General features: G+C 50.5%; 4 protein-coding genes across 4 annotated transcripts; all 4 read right to left on the bottom strand.

Annotated features, from left to right (window-relative positions):
* On the bottom strand, positions 1–1,288 carry LTHEOB_13027 (Aspartyl beta-hydroxylase; the record flags this gene model as incomplete). The annotated part of the gene is made up of 2 exons (XM_035509960.1): positions 1–1,155; positions 1,202–1,288. Coding segments are annotated over 2 exons (1,242 nt in total), but the record flags the coding sequence as incomplete, so codon positions are not given.
* A 1,015-nt stretch (positions 1,289–2,303) lies between these two features.
* Positions 2,304–3,452, bottom strand: LTHEOB_13026 (Telomerase-binding protein; the record flags this gene model as incomplete). Its single annotated transcript, XM_035509959.1, has 1 exon — positions 2,304–3,452. The coding sequence occupies one exon, from the start codon at positions 3,450–3,452 to the stop codon at positions 2,304–2,306; it is 1,149 nt and encodes a 382-aa protein (XP_035375532.1).
* Positions 3,453–4,923: 1,471 nt separating this feature from the next.
* Positions 4,924–5,506, bottom strand: LTHEOB_13025 (C6 finger domain-containing protein; the record flags this gene model as incomplete). The annotated part of the gene is made up of 3 exons (XM_035509958.1): positions 4,924–5,003; positions 5,115–5,149; positions 5,205–5,506. The coding sequence occupies 3 exons, from the start codon at positions 5,504–5,506 to the stop codon at positions 4,924–4,926; spliced, it is 417 nt and encodes a 138-aa protein (XP_035375531.1).
* Positions 5,507–12,503: 6,997 nt separating this feature from the next.
* LTHEOB_13024 (uncharacterized protein) lies at positions 12,504–13,393 on the bottom strand (the record flags this gene model as incomplete). The annotated part of the gene is made up of 3 exons (XM_035509957.1): positions 12,504–12,653; positions 12,700–13,140; positions 13,187–13,393. The coding sequence occupies 3 exons, from the start codon at positions 13,391–13,393 to the stop codon at positions 12,504–12,506; spliced, it is 798 nt and encodes a 265-aa protein (XP_035375530.1).
* Positions 13,394–14,554: the final 1,161 nt, after the last annotated feature.

The following is a 14,554-nucleotide window of genomic DNA, read 5'->3' as shown; positions in this document are numbered from 1 at the left end:
TCCAGCCCAGTGAGGGTCCGGCGCGAAGTTGATTGCCATGGAAATATTCGGACCGACATTCACGACTTGATGGTAAGTCTCCGCGAATGTCGCAATCATCTCTCCGGCTCCGCACGGCACAATTCGATATGGTATCTCCCATTGATCCAGAAGTTCCGGTGAAAGCAGGCTATCCAGATGGCGGACGAACTGGGAGCACGAATAATCCTTGCCTTCGAGCCTCTCCTTCGCTTTGCTTTCGAGCTCTTCACGATATGCTGGCTCCACCATAAGCCATACTTTAGGCGCCCCTGCGAGGACAATGTTGATAGATCCGAGGAATCCGTCCTCTACGTGCAAAGCTGAGCCTGATCCACGGCTTGCGCTGATGTACAGATACGCGGTATGCACCCCATGGATCCAGCCGTTTGTCAATTTGAGCCTTCTGCCGCAGTCCAAGAGCCCCGAGGATAGACCAATCGACTCCAGCCAGTAGGTTACGAACTCTACTGGCATCACAAGGTAAGACGTGTCCTCCCCGTAAGCATCTCTCACGGTAGAGGACAGCAGTTCTCGATAATCTAGTCCTGGATCTGTCCAATGTAGGTCCGGAATGCGAAATGACGAGCTCTGGACCGGTGCGACTTCGTGCTTACACATGAGACCACGAAGCTCGTAGTTCTCGGATGGCGAAAGGCGCACTGCTTGAGACTGGTACCAGCTTTCGATTCGAATTGTCGAGCCGCTGATTTTCTCTAGGTCTATGCTGAGGTCATTTCCAGCCGTGCTCTTGAAGTAGCCGATCTCTTTGCTCGCCGGAAACTCCTCGACTATTCGATAGATGTTGCGAACGGTGTGCTTGCCTAGCTGTGCTGACTCAAGCTTGATTCCCCCGTTGTAGTAGCCGTCCAATTCGGACTCTTGACGCACGACTGAGTTTGCATGCTCTGAAGAGGAAGCCGACCCACAGGTAGAAGTCTGCTCTCCACTTTCGTTATCCGATTCGGCTGCCTGCTTGTCGGCTGGGTAAAGCGGTCCCTTGGCGTGTTTGATCAATTTCTCGGCGTGTTGGAGCAGTTTGTCGGCCTGGCCGTGCAGGCCCCCGGCATATCGTTTGATTTTTAGAACGTGGATCTTGGTTGCGTTCCGCAGCTGACATAGCTGGCCCGCTACTTCCTAGTCGACAATCAGTCTTGCGTGTGTATATGCACGGGAGACTTACAGCTACTTGGGACAACAACTTCTCCAAATCGGATGCTACCTTCCGGACATTTACCGGCGATGTTCTGCGCCGAATTCTAGGAGCCATGGAGGACGGGTGTCCACTAAAGATCGACGGCGTTGGAGCCTTTAAATGTCGGGACGTGGGCGGCACAGCCTTCGCGCTATGATACTAGCGGTTTAGCGTGGCTAGATTGTCCGTGCGTGCCAGCAGCCAGATTCCAAAAAACCAAGTTGCCGCTGGCACGCACGGACTCCCAACCACAATGCCTGCAACGCCTACCCAAGAGTCTCAGATACCTGCTCCTGTGCCTGTGAAACGACGCCAATGGGGTCGATCGGTCGCACTTCGCTTTCTTCTTTTCAGACGGATCTATAGAGCAATGCATCCAGTATGGCGCTACAATTATATCACCTACCGCACCGCTTCGGCAATGCGACTGCCTGTCTAGGGAATCCGATCGAAGGAAACCGGCACACAGAAGACTCAACTGGGAGTCTTGATAGGCGAGGTGCTCAAAATCTATATTGAGTCGTTCTAGACTTACATACAAAGCAGATCAAGCCTGACGTCTCCTTTTCTTCCAACTTCTCCTGGGAGCAAGACTGTAGACTTTGCCAGCCACTTTTGCACAGGACTGAACTCAGCTGATGCTGACCTAACGGGACCGATGACAGATTACATCACCATTCCTTTAACTAACCTCTAGCCAAGATCACGCTTTAGTGCTCAGCACTCCACTTGCGGGCTTTTTTGCAGTATTCGAGACCCACGTTCTCCTGCTGCTAAAGTTAGCTGCGTTATAGATCAACGAGCCTGGAATGACACTGACAGATGCGAGACGGACCCCAAGCCACAGGATCCTCTCGGTTCGTAGCTTCGTAGTCGACGCTAGTTCCAACAACTGATCTTCTTCATCAACCACAGCGCTGAACCACGCAGTCGGATAATACGAATGAGCCCACAGTTGACCCCGAATGATGTAGTCCTCTGGCAACGGACGGAAGACTTCTTCGTCTCTATGGATGAAATGAGGCGCTTCGATTGCTGGTGTGATTGTTGTTGACCTCGCCAGAGTGTTCAGAAAAAAGACAAAGTCTTTCTACTGAATGTGCCCGAAAATGTAGGAAGTGTCGCAGGGAAGCGTCATGGCTTGATTTAAAAAAGTGAGCAGGATGTGAAAGTGAGTGAGGATATTCTTGTCCACGAAGCGTTGGAGAACGACCTCTAACGTGTCGAACGTAAGACGGCAAGCACAAGAAAAAGCCTCGGCAGTCCGGGAGTCGAGCTGTATGCTGTGGGGTAGCATGGCGTAGGAGAGCTGTCTACACAGTTTGTTTTGCAGCTGCGCCTCAAAAGCGAGGCGTAGGAAGTTATCCTCGCCGCCGTAATCGAATAAGCTAGAAATGTTTGCAATTACCATGTACGCACCTCGCTCTTTCCACTTCGACGTAACTCGCCCAATACTTCCGTCCAGCTCCTCGATGAACTTTTCGAGGACCTGGTTGAATTCGTTTTGTTCGAATATGTGATCCTCTGCGCACAGTATTCCATGGGCGCGTACGAAATTGGTCTCAACCGGGAGTAAATGAAGATACGGTCCAGAGGAGTGGTCGAGGATACGCTCGGAGAGGGTGAGGATAGACCCGCGCGCTCTCGAAAACGGATTGGCGCAGGTAAGCGAGCGGCAGTAAAGATAAAGCTGCTGTAGAGCATTCGGCATCGCGAGGACGGCCATGCGATGGTAGAGACGACCAGCTGACGGGCTTTTGTGGGCAGCTTTGCTGTACCAAGAGCGAGCAACCTCTGTCCACGTCTTCCGGGCCTCGAGATCTTCCTCTATTGCCATTCGATATCGTCCGAGCTCCCCGAGACATTCGATCCAGACATTTTCGAAAGCAGGAACAGCCTCATAGAGAACTGCCATCATCTGGTACGCCAGGAGTATGAAAGTGAGCATGTGCTCCAACGATCCTGGCAAACGACGGCGAAGAAGTTCCAGAAATGAATGTACTCCGTGCTCCCATATTCGGATGGGCATGGCATGTGTCAACTGGCGAAGTTCTGGGCTCGCTGAAGGGTGCTGCGACACTAAAAGCAAATCATGATGCTCATGGAGCAAAGACTTGTGCAGCGTAATGAAAGCATTCCAGTAATCCGAGGACAGGACGCGACTCTGATTCGAGCCCTCATCTCTCTTGGTGGCTGTCAGGGCCTCCCTAACGGCATGGATGCATTTTGCCTCGACCATGGTAAGAGCGGCGTGGATTGAATTTGCTTCTTTGGCAAGCGTTTCCTGAGAGATTGGGCGGGAGTCTAACTGAAGTACCAAGTCCGGCCACTGTTCATCCGTAGGCGTAGGCAAGGCTCCTGGTTGGCTAGGTACAGAGGGAGGAACCAGGCCGCCCCGACGCGATGCCGACGAGGACACTAAAAAATGTCAGGCCGGATACACTTCCATAAATTTTGGTACGTACCCGAATGTTCCCCCTTCTCCGACGGGCTCTTACTTTGTATGGTAAGCCTGGTCATATCCGGCATCTGGCCTCTGGTCGTGGCATCGCCGCGAGATTGGCGCTTCACATGTATCTGGTCTTCGGTACGGCGCTGGTTCTGGGCGACAGCAATCTGCTTTCTAAGGGACTAGTCAGATTTTATGACTGGGACGATTGGGAATAGACCTGCCCTTTGTGAAGAGCCTCATCTCTTATCAGTTTCCAAAACAACTCAGTGTTTCCTTTGACACCCGAGCCTTGGATTTTGCTGCAATGGCTCGCGTTGACGTGGTCCCGAAGCGTATCATCGCCATCAAAAAGCTTCTGTTCGCAGTAAGGACAGGCCAGGGTTTTGTACAAAGACTGAGATGGGGTCGTCGCCTTCGCCTGCATTGGTTGAGTCGGTGCTAAATTCTCGTCCGAATTGAAGCAAAGGGTGTCCATATCTCGGTAATTGCAATAGGAGCGATTGTCTCTCTAGTTGATGGACCAGATGGAGGCGTGGTGTTGGTTGAGACAGCCTGGTGGATGGCCAAAGGCCTAAGCTGAGAAAAGAGGCAGTACGTGAAATAATCGTAAGATGGCAAATTTTGCATGCCCATGTACGAGCTACGTATATATATGTCTTTCCTCTAAGGAATAAACTTGCAGGCAAACGGTTCGCATAAATGGTTATCAGCCACCATAAAGTGGGCAAATTGTAGCTGGTTGCCTGGTAGCCCCTAAAAATAACCTCCGTCCTACAATTGCCATAGCATACTTTCCCTTAATTGGAGCATCTACCAATCTTCTGGTTAGCTTGATGTTCATGTCATGTTTCGGATTATAATTGTGCAAACGCTATCCCGTGTCGCAACCACGTCGTTAGATTGTCCCACACGCAAGGCGGCCATGCGAAATGATGCATATGATCAGACAATTGATCTCTGAGCCTGCGATATGCGTCTGTTTCTGTCTCTGGAAGTACAGGCCTTCCAATCTTACACAGTTGACTACATCAGCCGTTGAAATGGACCAGCAGTGTCCACTCTGACTTTTACTAGGAATTGAATGAGATTCAAGACCAAAGGCGCTGATTGCATGTAGAACTACAAATCCCAAGTTGTTGAAAAGAGGACGAATGTATCGTACACCTAACATTTTTACAAATCTCTTTTAAATACTGAATTTCAATGGGAAATTTTGAAACGCATCAACTCCCATTAAACGATGGTGGTAAAACGAAATTCATGTCCCCACAGAAGCATCCATATAGCTAGCTTCCGCCCTATGAAGGGAATCCAGCGTGTTCTCAAGAATCAGGGCATCTACTCGCAGCGTTGGTGATATGGGTTCTAGACGGCGTAAAAACATTATTGTACGCTTAATAAGTTCAATGACGCGGACGTGCGGGACAAGATTACGCATCCACGACTTACGGACTGCTGCTAATATAAGGCAATTGCCAAATTGTCTGTAGTCCGTAAGATTAGCATACTCTTCTAAAATATTTTCTACTCTCTACTTACGCATGAGTAGTACTAAAAACGTTGGTGACGAGTAGTCGCTCGTTGGCGTTCTCAAGGCCGTTAAAAGCGACAATGCTCTGCATTGCCGAGTCGACGCAGCGCTTGCTTGCCATTATGGCCCCATGCCAATATTTCTCAGATAGAGAGTCCAAAATTTCCGATGGATCAGGCGAATCATCTTCGTCGCCGGGCGTGAAGTCGTATTTCTTCATTATGAAGTCTGGGGCCGAATCGGCATGAATCGCATGGAGAAGCGTTGGCCTCGTGATAATGTGTATCACGCTGTAGTACTTGGCGCGCATACGTGCTTTGTTGGCGTTATCAGAGGGTCCATCCGAGTCATCCCATCGAAGGCATTCTGGAAGTGTTTCCCGCCAGGTTCGCAGCTGGTCTTCCAGGATGTCGTTATATACAGCAGACTGCTTTTGCTCTACAAGCTATTAGCTTAGTATTACGTAACGCGAGTAAGTTATCATACGCTTGCCATACAAGGCTGCCTGAGCCTCTTCAAGAATCTTTTGAAGGTGTATCTGAGCCGAAAAACACATCAAATCGATCTCCTCGGACGGTTCCATTCGACTGGGAAGACCAATGCGTCCTGCATCTTCAGATACATTGTTTGGCCCAAGGTGACTCATTTCGGTACGGATGTTACTTAAAAAAAATCAGCTTTTTTTTTTGCCGAGGAGGTTCTTATGAAAAAGGATTGCAAACTGACCTTTCAAGTTGCCAGCATGTCCAGTATAAAAATTTGATTGAGTTTACCTCGCAACTGTCGACACCATTGGCTACACCCGGAGCGGCTTCTTGAGCAGCCATGTTGTCTGAAACATCCGGCCTCAAAGCGTTATGGTTAAGCGATTCCTTGTTTCTACTCAATGATTAGTTTAACTCTTTGAAGCCGAAATGCTTCTTACTTGTCAATCAGAACACCACAAATTCTACAAACGTGTTGGATCCAGCTCCAGCTTCCCGATACACAAAGCAGCTGATCCTTGTAGAGGCACGCCAATACACCTGCTTGACCGCAAGGGAGATTGTTGCGTCCGTGAACTGTATATAGTATACTACTCGCGAAAGTGTAGTAGTCAAGACCGGGTATGGCGTCATTCAAGGACATAGGACCAAGTAAGTGAGTCTTGTACTTACAAATCCTTCCTAGAGCAAGTACTAGAAGTACTATTGCGTTGTCAATAGTGAGGTTTATGCAGGAGCTCCTGCTGACAGCACCAGGGCTGTATCTTTTGACGAATTCCTTAATCCTGGATGCCAAATGCTGCGTGTCGAGAAGCGGCTGCGAAGGATGTATACCCTTCAAGTAGCTCTGATGTAAGTCATTCACAGTCTCACAATCGAGATCAAGCGTGTCCGGATCTGGACCGCCTCCAGACTTGAGTATCCCTCGCTCATCCTCTAGCTCTTGTGGATTCTCCAGCTCTTCTGGGCCCTCTAGCTCTTGTGGATAATTTATTCCGTTAGGTATGATACCTCGAAAGAAGGGTTCCATTACAGGCCACTCCAGAATGGTATGCGCGGCAGCCGCGTGGTAGGTATTCAACGTGGTCTGAGAAGACAGAAGGGCCTTGTGTGCGGACAACTCTCTTGCCACTATGTTTCGCAGCTTGGATGACGTTTGAAGGGCTCGAAGCTGTCGTTCAACACCATCAAGGCGTTGTGGAACGGATGTAAATCTTTCTACGAGCGCGTCAACTTTCTTCGCGATTTCGTATAGCGTTCGATTTTGCCTGGACTTAATAAGTATACCGCCTAGATACCGTCATGGTTAAAGCATCAGCTTACTTGGGCGGTTGGACGTCTCTGTATATGCATTCCAGCCCCAAATCTTTGCAGTTCCAGCATGATGGGCGCTCTCCGTCGCACTTATGCTTCCGGTTCCGGCAGGTGTCGCAGGCCTGTGTGTTCAGTAAAAGTGGGCGAGGGCAACGGAGACAGCACATACTACTTCGACACGCGCTCGATTCCGAACATTTCTGACAGCGACTTTTTGCCCATTCGGAGGATGGTTGTAAACTAGGGCTCCTGGAGGTGGGTCGTGATAGTAGGATGTGCTGGTATGATGGTTGTTGTGGTCCATCGTCGGTGGCAGTGGCTGCTGGTGCGACAACGGAATACCAGAGGTGGCAGTCTGGTGCGGTCGGGTGTTGATGGGCGAGGGGTGGCTGGGGTTGCTTGGCGGAAGCGCCTGCGAGTTTGCAGGAAGAACTGGCCCGCTGTGTGTGCCTGGCGCAATACCTAGCCCTCTGTTTGGATCCTGGTTGAATTGTCTCATCTCAGGCAGACCGTGTGGGCCAGAAGATGTGTAAAGATCTGAAATGGAAAAGCCCCGCCCTGTCGATGGAGGCAGCGTGCTTGGATTGGGATTGTAGGGGGCAGCTGAGTCTTGATATCGGGTAGTCGAAGGAGGAGGCACAGAGGAATGAGGAGCGTAGTGATTGTCCGGACGGGGACGCTTGGTGCTTTGATCGCCGGATCTCATGTTGATGCATATGTGTGATTTGATGGGGAAAGGTTGAGTGTAGAGCGACGCGGATTCTCGTCAGAATGAAATGACAGGTGGCTCAAGTTCCACGAACGTGGAAACATCTGCAACCAAAAGATGGTTCACGCTCTCTTTCGAGTCCGAGACCGGGGCTTGTGTCTTTATCTAAGTCGTTAGCGTGGCTGGCCGTGTTGGGCCGGATGTGACATTCGGATGCAATGCGTACATTGCGCTGCTCTACGGCAAGACGCTCAACGGAAAATTAACCAAGACGAGCAGTGGAAGGAGTTGAGGTGCAGTAGCATCATGCAAAGTTTGCCGATGGGGTTGCGCACAGGACCCAGGCCCACTAGTCCCGAGTGGAGTGAGTGGCTGGTCGGGCTTGCGGCCATTGTGCGCACGCTCGGGGCTGGAGAAAGCTGGTCGACACTTGCATAATCTAGCTTTTCCGCAGGGAACTCAAACCATTTAGTACAAACGAGTTCGGGTATTGGCGATCCCGGGCATCTAACCATAATAGGGGGTGTTGTCCCCACGCCGTTTTGCGACAAGTTGCGAAACAACGCACAGGCATCCGCTGCTTACTCGCTGCTTGACACAGTACCTAAGTAGTCCGTAATTCACATCTCACTCGTGATTGTAAGCCAAAACGAAAAGCACGACTTTTTTATACCTGCACCAGCTGTCCTACACCAATTCTTGGGACCGGGAACACATACTTAATCACCACCAAGGCTGGTCTGGGAGAGGATACCGGTGGCTTGTCAGAACCACACCTTCGTTCTACTAGTAACAAATGCCAATCGAAATTCATGGGAAAACAAATGCATATTAACAGGACTATTCTAAGCCGTACATCAAAAAAAAGACGCCATCATTTCAGATTGGTACCCAACATTTGTGCGCAGAACCTTTTCTCTCACTACCATCAAATCCTTTTCAATATCCCTTCCACGCACTGTTGAAAGCTCCAATTCCTCCCTAGTCAAATAGTAAGTCTCCCTAAGCCGTGAAACACCATGTTTAGTTTGGGGGAACCTTTTTCCAAATTCTTTTTGGATATCTGTCCAGCTCTTCTTTCCGATAATCTTAAGGATCATGATAAACAACTTTTCCTCCCACGATACGTTGCGATTTCTCTCCCTTTTATAGGAGTATGGTCTGTGCTGAGCTGTCCGGCATGTTCTGTTATTTCTGTTGATTGAGTCTTGCACTTCCAAGCTGCAGCACACAGTGCTTGATTTGGAAGCTTCCAGTCGATTTGGGCCGTCTTGACTGTGATTAGAGGGCGCGGCCGCCGGCAGTTGTTGCATAGAGCCAGCACTGCCATCCTCCCAGTCCTTCATGCGGGAGTCGAATGATGCAAATCTTGCTGGTTCCAAGTTCGGTACCTCTGATCTCTCATAGACACAATCATCTTCCCTGAAATGTCTCTTCTCACTCGAGCTCGCCGCCATAAAACCTCTACTTTGTTGTTGGTGAGATGAAGACGGTTGAGGCGTATGAGAATGAAGGGAGAGCGCTGCGGTGCCGGCAGAGGATGTTGCGCCGTTGCGTTGTGCCTCCAGACTGCCAGTATCCTCAATGATGCTGCGTCCGGGGACGGTTTCAGAAAAAGCCGTGGGCGCAGTGCGAATCGGGATTTCGCCATGCAGTTTGTCGACTAGACGCCCCATCCAAACAAAGCATGTGAAGAGGGTATTCAAGTTTTTCTGTTGGGTCTGCAGTTCCACAGCTTGTTGGTGAATTTTGGCGTGAAGGCTTGAGACATCTGTGAGCACCTCCTGCGGAGTCGGCATAGGGAAGGCTTGCCGATAACTATTGACTCCATAGTTCGTAGTGGGAGTCCGGGAAATAGCTCTCTCATGATGACTCGGTGGTGTATTCGATTGTGTAACGTTGGTGAGCGGAGGCAGAAGAGGGTCCCTGCTGAGAGGTAGAGTGAGGAGACTGCTGGGTGGAGGCAGAGGAAGATGGTTGGCGGGTGGAGGTAGAGTGGGGCGATTGGTGAGTGGAGCCGAAGAAGGGCGGATGCACTCCTGACGAAAAGCGGTACTTTCATAGCGCTCGGCAAAAGAGTTGAAAGGACGGCTGTTAGGGTTTCTGTCGCCGTCATGCGGGCCCTTATTGGTAGCCATTGTGAGGATGACAGTCCGCCATAGAAAGGCTGATCTGGACCGAGAGCAACAGTCACTGTCAGCGGAACAGTTATATAGAGCTGCATAATTAGTGCAGCTGATCTTTCTCTCCGTGGCTCAAAAGGAGACTCATTTACCGCCTTGACGGTAACAAAATTTTCTCTCAGCTTGGCTGCATGCCCCGGCTCCTGAGACATCTGAGGGGACCGGGATAATCCCGCATTCAAGGATTACCACGCGCCATCCAGCATCAATAATTTCTTGGTGGTCTAGGAGGTATCCCATTTTTGTTTAGGCCTCTCCTTTACGGAAGGGCGCCCGGGAAGGCATTTCGTGTGAATCGCAAAACGCACAAATTCAGGGTCTTGGACTCGGTGCCTAGAGCTATTGAGCGGGTACTATAATTGGCCTTGCAACTCCCAAATGGGAGCTTTCGTGGGAAGAGGCACGCCTTTCGATGAATGCTCTAACGTGATCGATTGGAAGACGGAAAGAAATGGTAGCCGCTCTGATAGAGGTCCGATCATGGCTCAGTGCTGCGACGGTAATTAGGGATCGCCTCCCTGTAACATTAATGAACGCGAATAGTTCCAAAGTTGCAACATCCGGTGTAAATTCTGCTATTCCAACGCCTCAAGACAATGTTTAAAGATAGACGACTACGAAATACGAAATGTAAGAGAAGATCCCATTGGAGCCGCCACCACCATTCAATAGAAAATCCTAACCTTTCCCTGTTTCTTATCCTCTTCCTCTTCTCCCACAACTTCCTTTTCTTCCAACAGGGCGGTCAAGGAAGACACTCTCTCAAACCCATCCAGTCCTGGCTTTGCATCGTTCAGATCCGGGTCCCCCTTTACTGCAAACACGAATGTAGTGCTCCAGCCGTTGAAAAAAGCATTCTGGAATGCCGTGTTGAGGCAAGCTGCCGTGTTGCCCACTTTCTCCATCTTGATAGTAGGCAGTGCCAATGGCGGAAGAGGAGAGCCAGACGCACCAGGTACATGGCCACTCGCCTCTATGATCATGTAGTAGGTTATGAACTCCTCTTCGAGCTTTTGTTTGTTGCGGGTATCACAGAGGGAAGAGCCCAAGGGACAGTCCTCGTCGGCTGGGCCTTCGCCTCCTGGGAAACACCAGCAGCGACTTCCCGGCATGGTTGTGCGCATGGGGTCGCTCACCCACACACTCAATATGCTACTAGGCGCAACCAGAGATGGCTTAGTGCTGGCAAGTATCCCGCCACCAAGACCAGTCGATCCCAGACACCCGAGTTGCTTCAGGTCATGTTTGGATGGATATATGTACCAGCAGCCCACTTCGCCGTGCCGTATCAGCCAAAGGTATTTGTGTAGATCGAACGGCGATGCAGCGCGGTAGGTTATTGCAGCCTGTTGGTGAAATGTGTTGGTTTGAAGATGGACAACCCGTTCGGTGGGTCTTTTGTTGGGTGGTCCCATAGGCGGTAGGAGTTGTATGGGTGATTTGATGACATCATAGCGCTTGACGCTCCCTGGCGGCGGCGGCGGTGGTGGTGGTGGTGGTAGAGGTGGTTGAGGAGGACGAGGAGGGGGAGGACGAACTGACACAGATGCCAGCTGTGATGGTGGTGGTGGTGGTTGCTGACGGGAGCTCATGAGTAGGGCTTCCCGGCTTCCTCCACAGCTATCGCCCGGTGAGCGGGAAGGCGGCTGTTCCTCTTCCAGCCCATCTGGATAAGTGTGTCCGTCCTTTGAGCTCTCCGACGACTCAACATCTCTGCGTGTTTTCTGGCGAGGAAATGCGTCCAGGAGTTGAGCTGGTGGCGCCGTGTCATAGTCCGATGATGGAGTATCAGGAGTGGTAAAAGTCCCGCTTCTGATCGGGACTTCCATCTGAAGTAGATCTGAACTTTGGGCGGTTACAACAGAAAGATGACGGTTTGGAGCAGAGTCAGCCACGGCAGTGCCTTGTGCAGCCATTTTGTGTTGATTTGAGATGATCGAGACTGTGTGCTCAGGATAGAGCAAAAGACTTAGACCTTAAATGGCCCGCCCATTACTAGCAACCAGAAACGCGGCACAGCAGGCATCAGCCAAGATGCTAGGAAGATATGCCAGGATTCAGCCCGCAGCGATTTTAATGGCCTTAACTTACTACGGGCAGGGCGGCATGCTTTCGCGGAAGCAAACCCGTGTTTGGCATAATGCGGGATATATCGGCTTGCCACAGACCGCAGGACGCAAGTTAATCACGCATCTAGATTCTAATAGCCGACACGGTTCGAGGTGAAAGAGAGGTCTGATACGTCGCCCCATCTTACACAGGCGCAGGTTGCATCGAGTCTAGTCGACGCCTCCTGCAGGTGACACGAGCAGGCTAGGTGTATGCACAGCATATCTCCGGGGGAACTGGGCGTCTAGGCGCTTGCGTGTCCAGCACGGGGGAGCCCCGATGGAGCACCCGCAGGAGGCAGTCACAACAGGGGCGGACTTGGAGGACTGAGAAATCCTCACGTAATGGTCTTCTGCTGTGTTGCCAAGAAGCCATAGCCCGAATTCCTGGCTGGTTGGACAGTAGTCAGACGACAAAAATGACCATATCATGTTCCGATGGCGTAGGACACCACCACACTCTACAGCTAAGCAAAACCCTGGTTTCTGTTCTATCAAAATGATGAAATCACAGCTCAAAAGGGAGCTCCGGCACATTCTCTTCTTCCTCCTTGTTCAGAGTCTCCCAGTATGAGCTTGTTACGTCCTGGTCGAGACAGTCTGGCAGGCCGATAAGAATTATGCGATAGGAGAGAGGCTCGCGGTGCAATTTGAGATTCTATACTGTTAGAATATTATTCACTTGTACTGATAAGGGTGATTACCTCTAAGAGCTCTAAGAAAGTCTTCCCAAGGTGAGGATAGACAAAGCAGATGTCGGCAACGTCGTTACCCCTTGCCTTGCATGTTTGTATGACTTGCGACACGTGTACCCATTTGCCAGATACTAAGAATTCACCATAGCACCGATCGATATTGTAAGATCGCTGTCGCCAGCTTTCGACCAACAAATCTTTATCATCCTCTTTGATCTCGTTGTAAACCGTGAAGTCCGTAGTCAAGGTACCGGTGCGAACGAGCCTGCGCGAAAGCAGAGCGATGCGTTCTAAAAACTCTGGAAGCGAGTGTGCTTCGAACACCTCGCCGATAGGTGAGACCATTGTGTGAAGAAAGCTCTCGATCGTCTTTAGGATGTCCGATTGCTCCGGATCATCCCATAGTCCAACCTCAAGAGCTTTCTTGAGGAGCTCAAAGTCTGATCCGACCTATACGACAGTCAATGACTATTCAGACCTCCGGACAGAAACATACCCGACAAGCTCGTTCCCAAGCATCTCTTAAGGGATTGTCCCTGTTCTTCTTTACCGTGCTCACAAGGTCTCGGTGGGATTCAAGGAGTGAAGCGACGCCAGTGGAAGATATGCCCAGAGCAAAGGACACCAAAGCCTCTACGCGAACCTGCTGGAAGGCCATCTTGTGCGTTTCCACGACGGAATTTGCAAATTGTATCAGCTTCATATGGTCGAAGAGATCGTCTGGTATCGCGGGCCATTCGATGTTTGATGCTTTGGGTTCTTTGCTAAGAAAATTCCACAGTTGGTCAGAGGACAGACCACAGATGGAACAACAGCTAGCATCTTCTTTGGTCAGCTGTGAGATCAAAATCTTGCTTTTGCTATCGAAAGGCTTACTTTGACATGGGCAATCCAAGTGGCCACACGAGAAAGCCTCGTGGGGATCGAAAAGGAGGGAAGCGCGGCAGGCACCGCAGCGCCCAAAAAAACCGCGAAACCAAGACGGACTCTTTCTTTCCTCTTTGTACCCGAGGTTGGTCCAGGTGTCAGGGTCATCCTGCCGTTTCTGCACGCGCTTTTGTATATCGTAAGAATCAATGCAGGGAAAGCCAATCTGAACCAGCTGCTGAACCTGCCACGCTTCTCCTGTCTCAAGAAGGGCTCGTATCTCTGCTGATTTGGCGTCAGTAAGGAGCTGGTTTGACATGTTCACTGGTCGGGAGATGAGTCTCCTGGAGTCTCTCACCGGGCAGGCCCACCATTCTTAAGTATCGAGGTGTCACTGGACCGACGACGTGTCGGAACCATGCATTACAAGTGTCTGAGGATCCAGACTCCCGGAAGTGTACTGATTCCGAGAGATAAGAGTTACAAATCGAGGCAGGTCCTCTCCTTTTGACCCTTGCTAGCGCAACCTAGACATCACGCACTATTGCGTGCCGTCAAGCTCCGCGAGGTGTTGCAGTCACATATCACACACAGTGGCTGAATTGTTCATTGCGTGGTTGATCATATGCTATAATTTTTTCTTTGACGAAAGATACATGGCTTATTTGTATCTCAAAAATACGGTCATGAATAACGATATGTAATCATTGCAGCACATTGATAAAAAAAGGTGAACAAAAAAAATCAGACTTCAGAGAGAGCCCGTATTCGCGTCGTCATCGCCACCAACTCCGGCACCTTCAGGGACTCCACCAGAAAGACCACCACTGACACCAACACCACCGGACGCCGAGCTATCAGCGCCAGCGCCAGCCTCAATGAATCTCCCGAATGATGTATAAATCATCCATTGGCGAGCTGGCGCATTTGCTTCTACTAGCCGATCATTTTGCTGCTTCAAGATGACTCAATTGCCCACACTAGCCAATTTGGTGTC

The sequence above is a fragment of the Lasiodiplodia theobromae genome (assembly GCF_012971845.1).
Source record: "Lasiodiplodia theobromae strain AM2As chromosome Unknown scaffold_102, whole genome shotgun sequence".
Taxonomy (NCBI): domain Eukaryota; kingdom Fungi; phylum Ascomycota; class Dothideomycetes; order Botryosphaeriales; family Botryosphaeriaceae; genus Lasiodiplodia; species Lasiodiplodia theobromae.
This window is presented reverse-complemented; position numbering and strand designations above follow the sequence as displayed.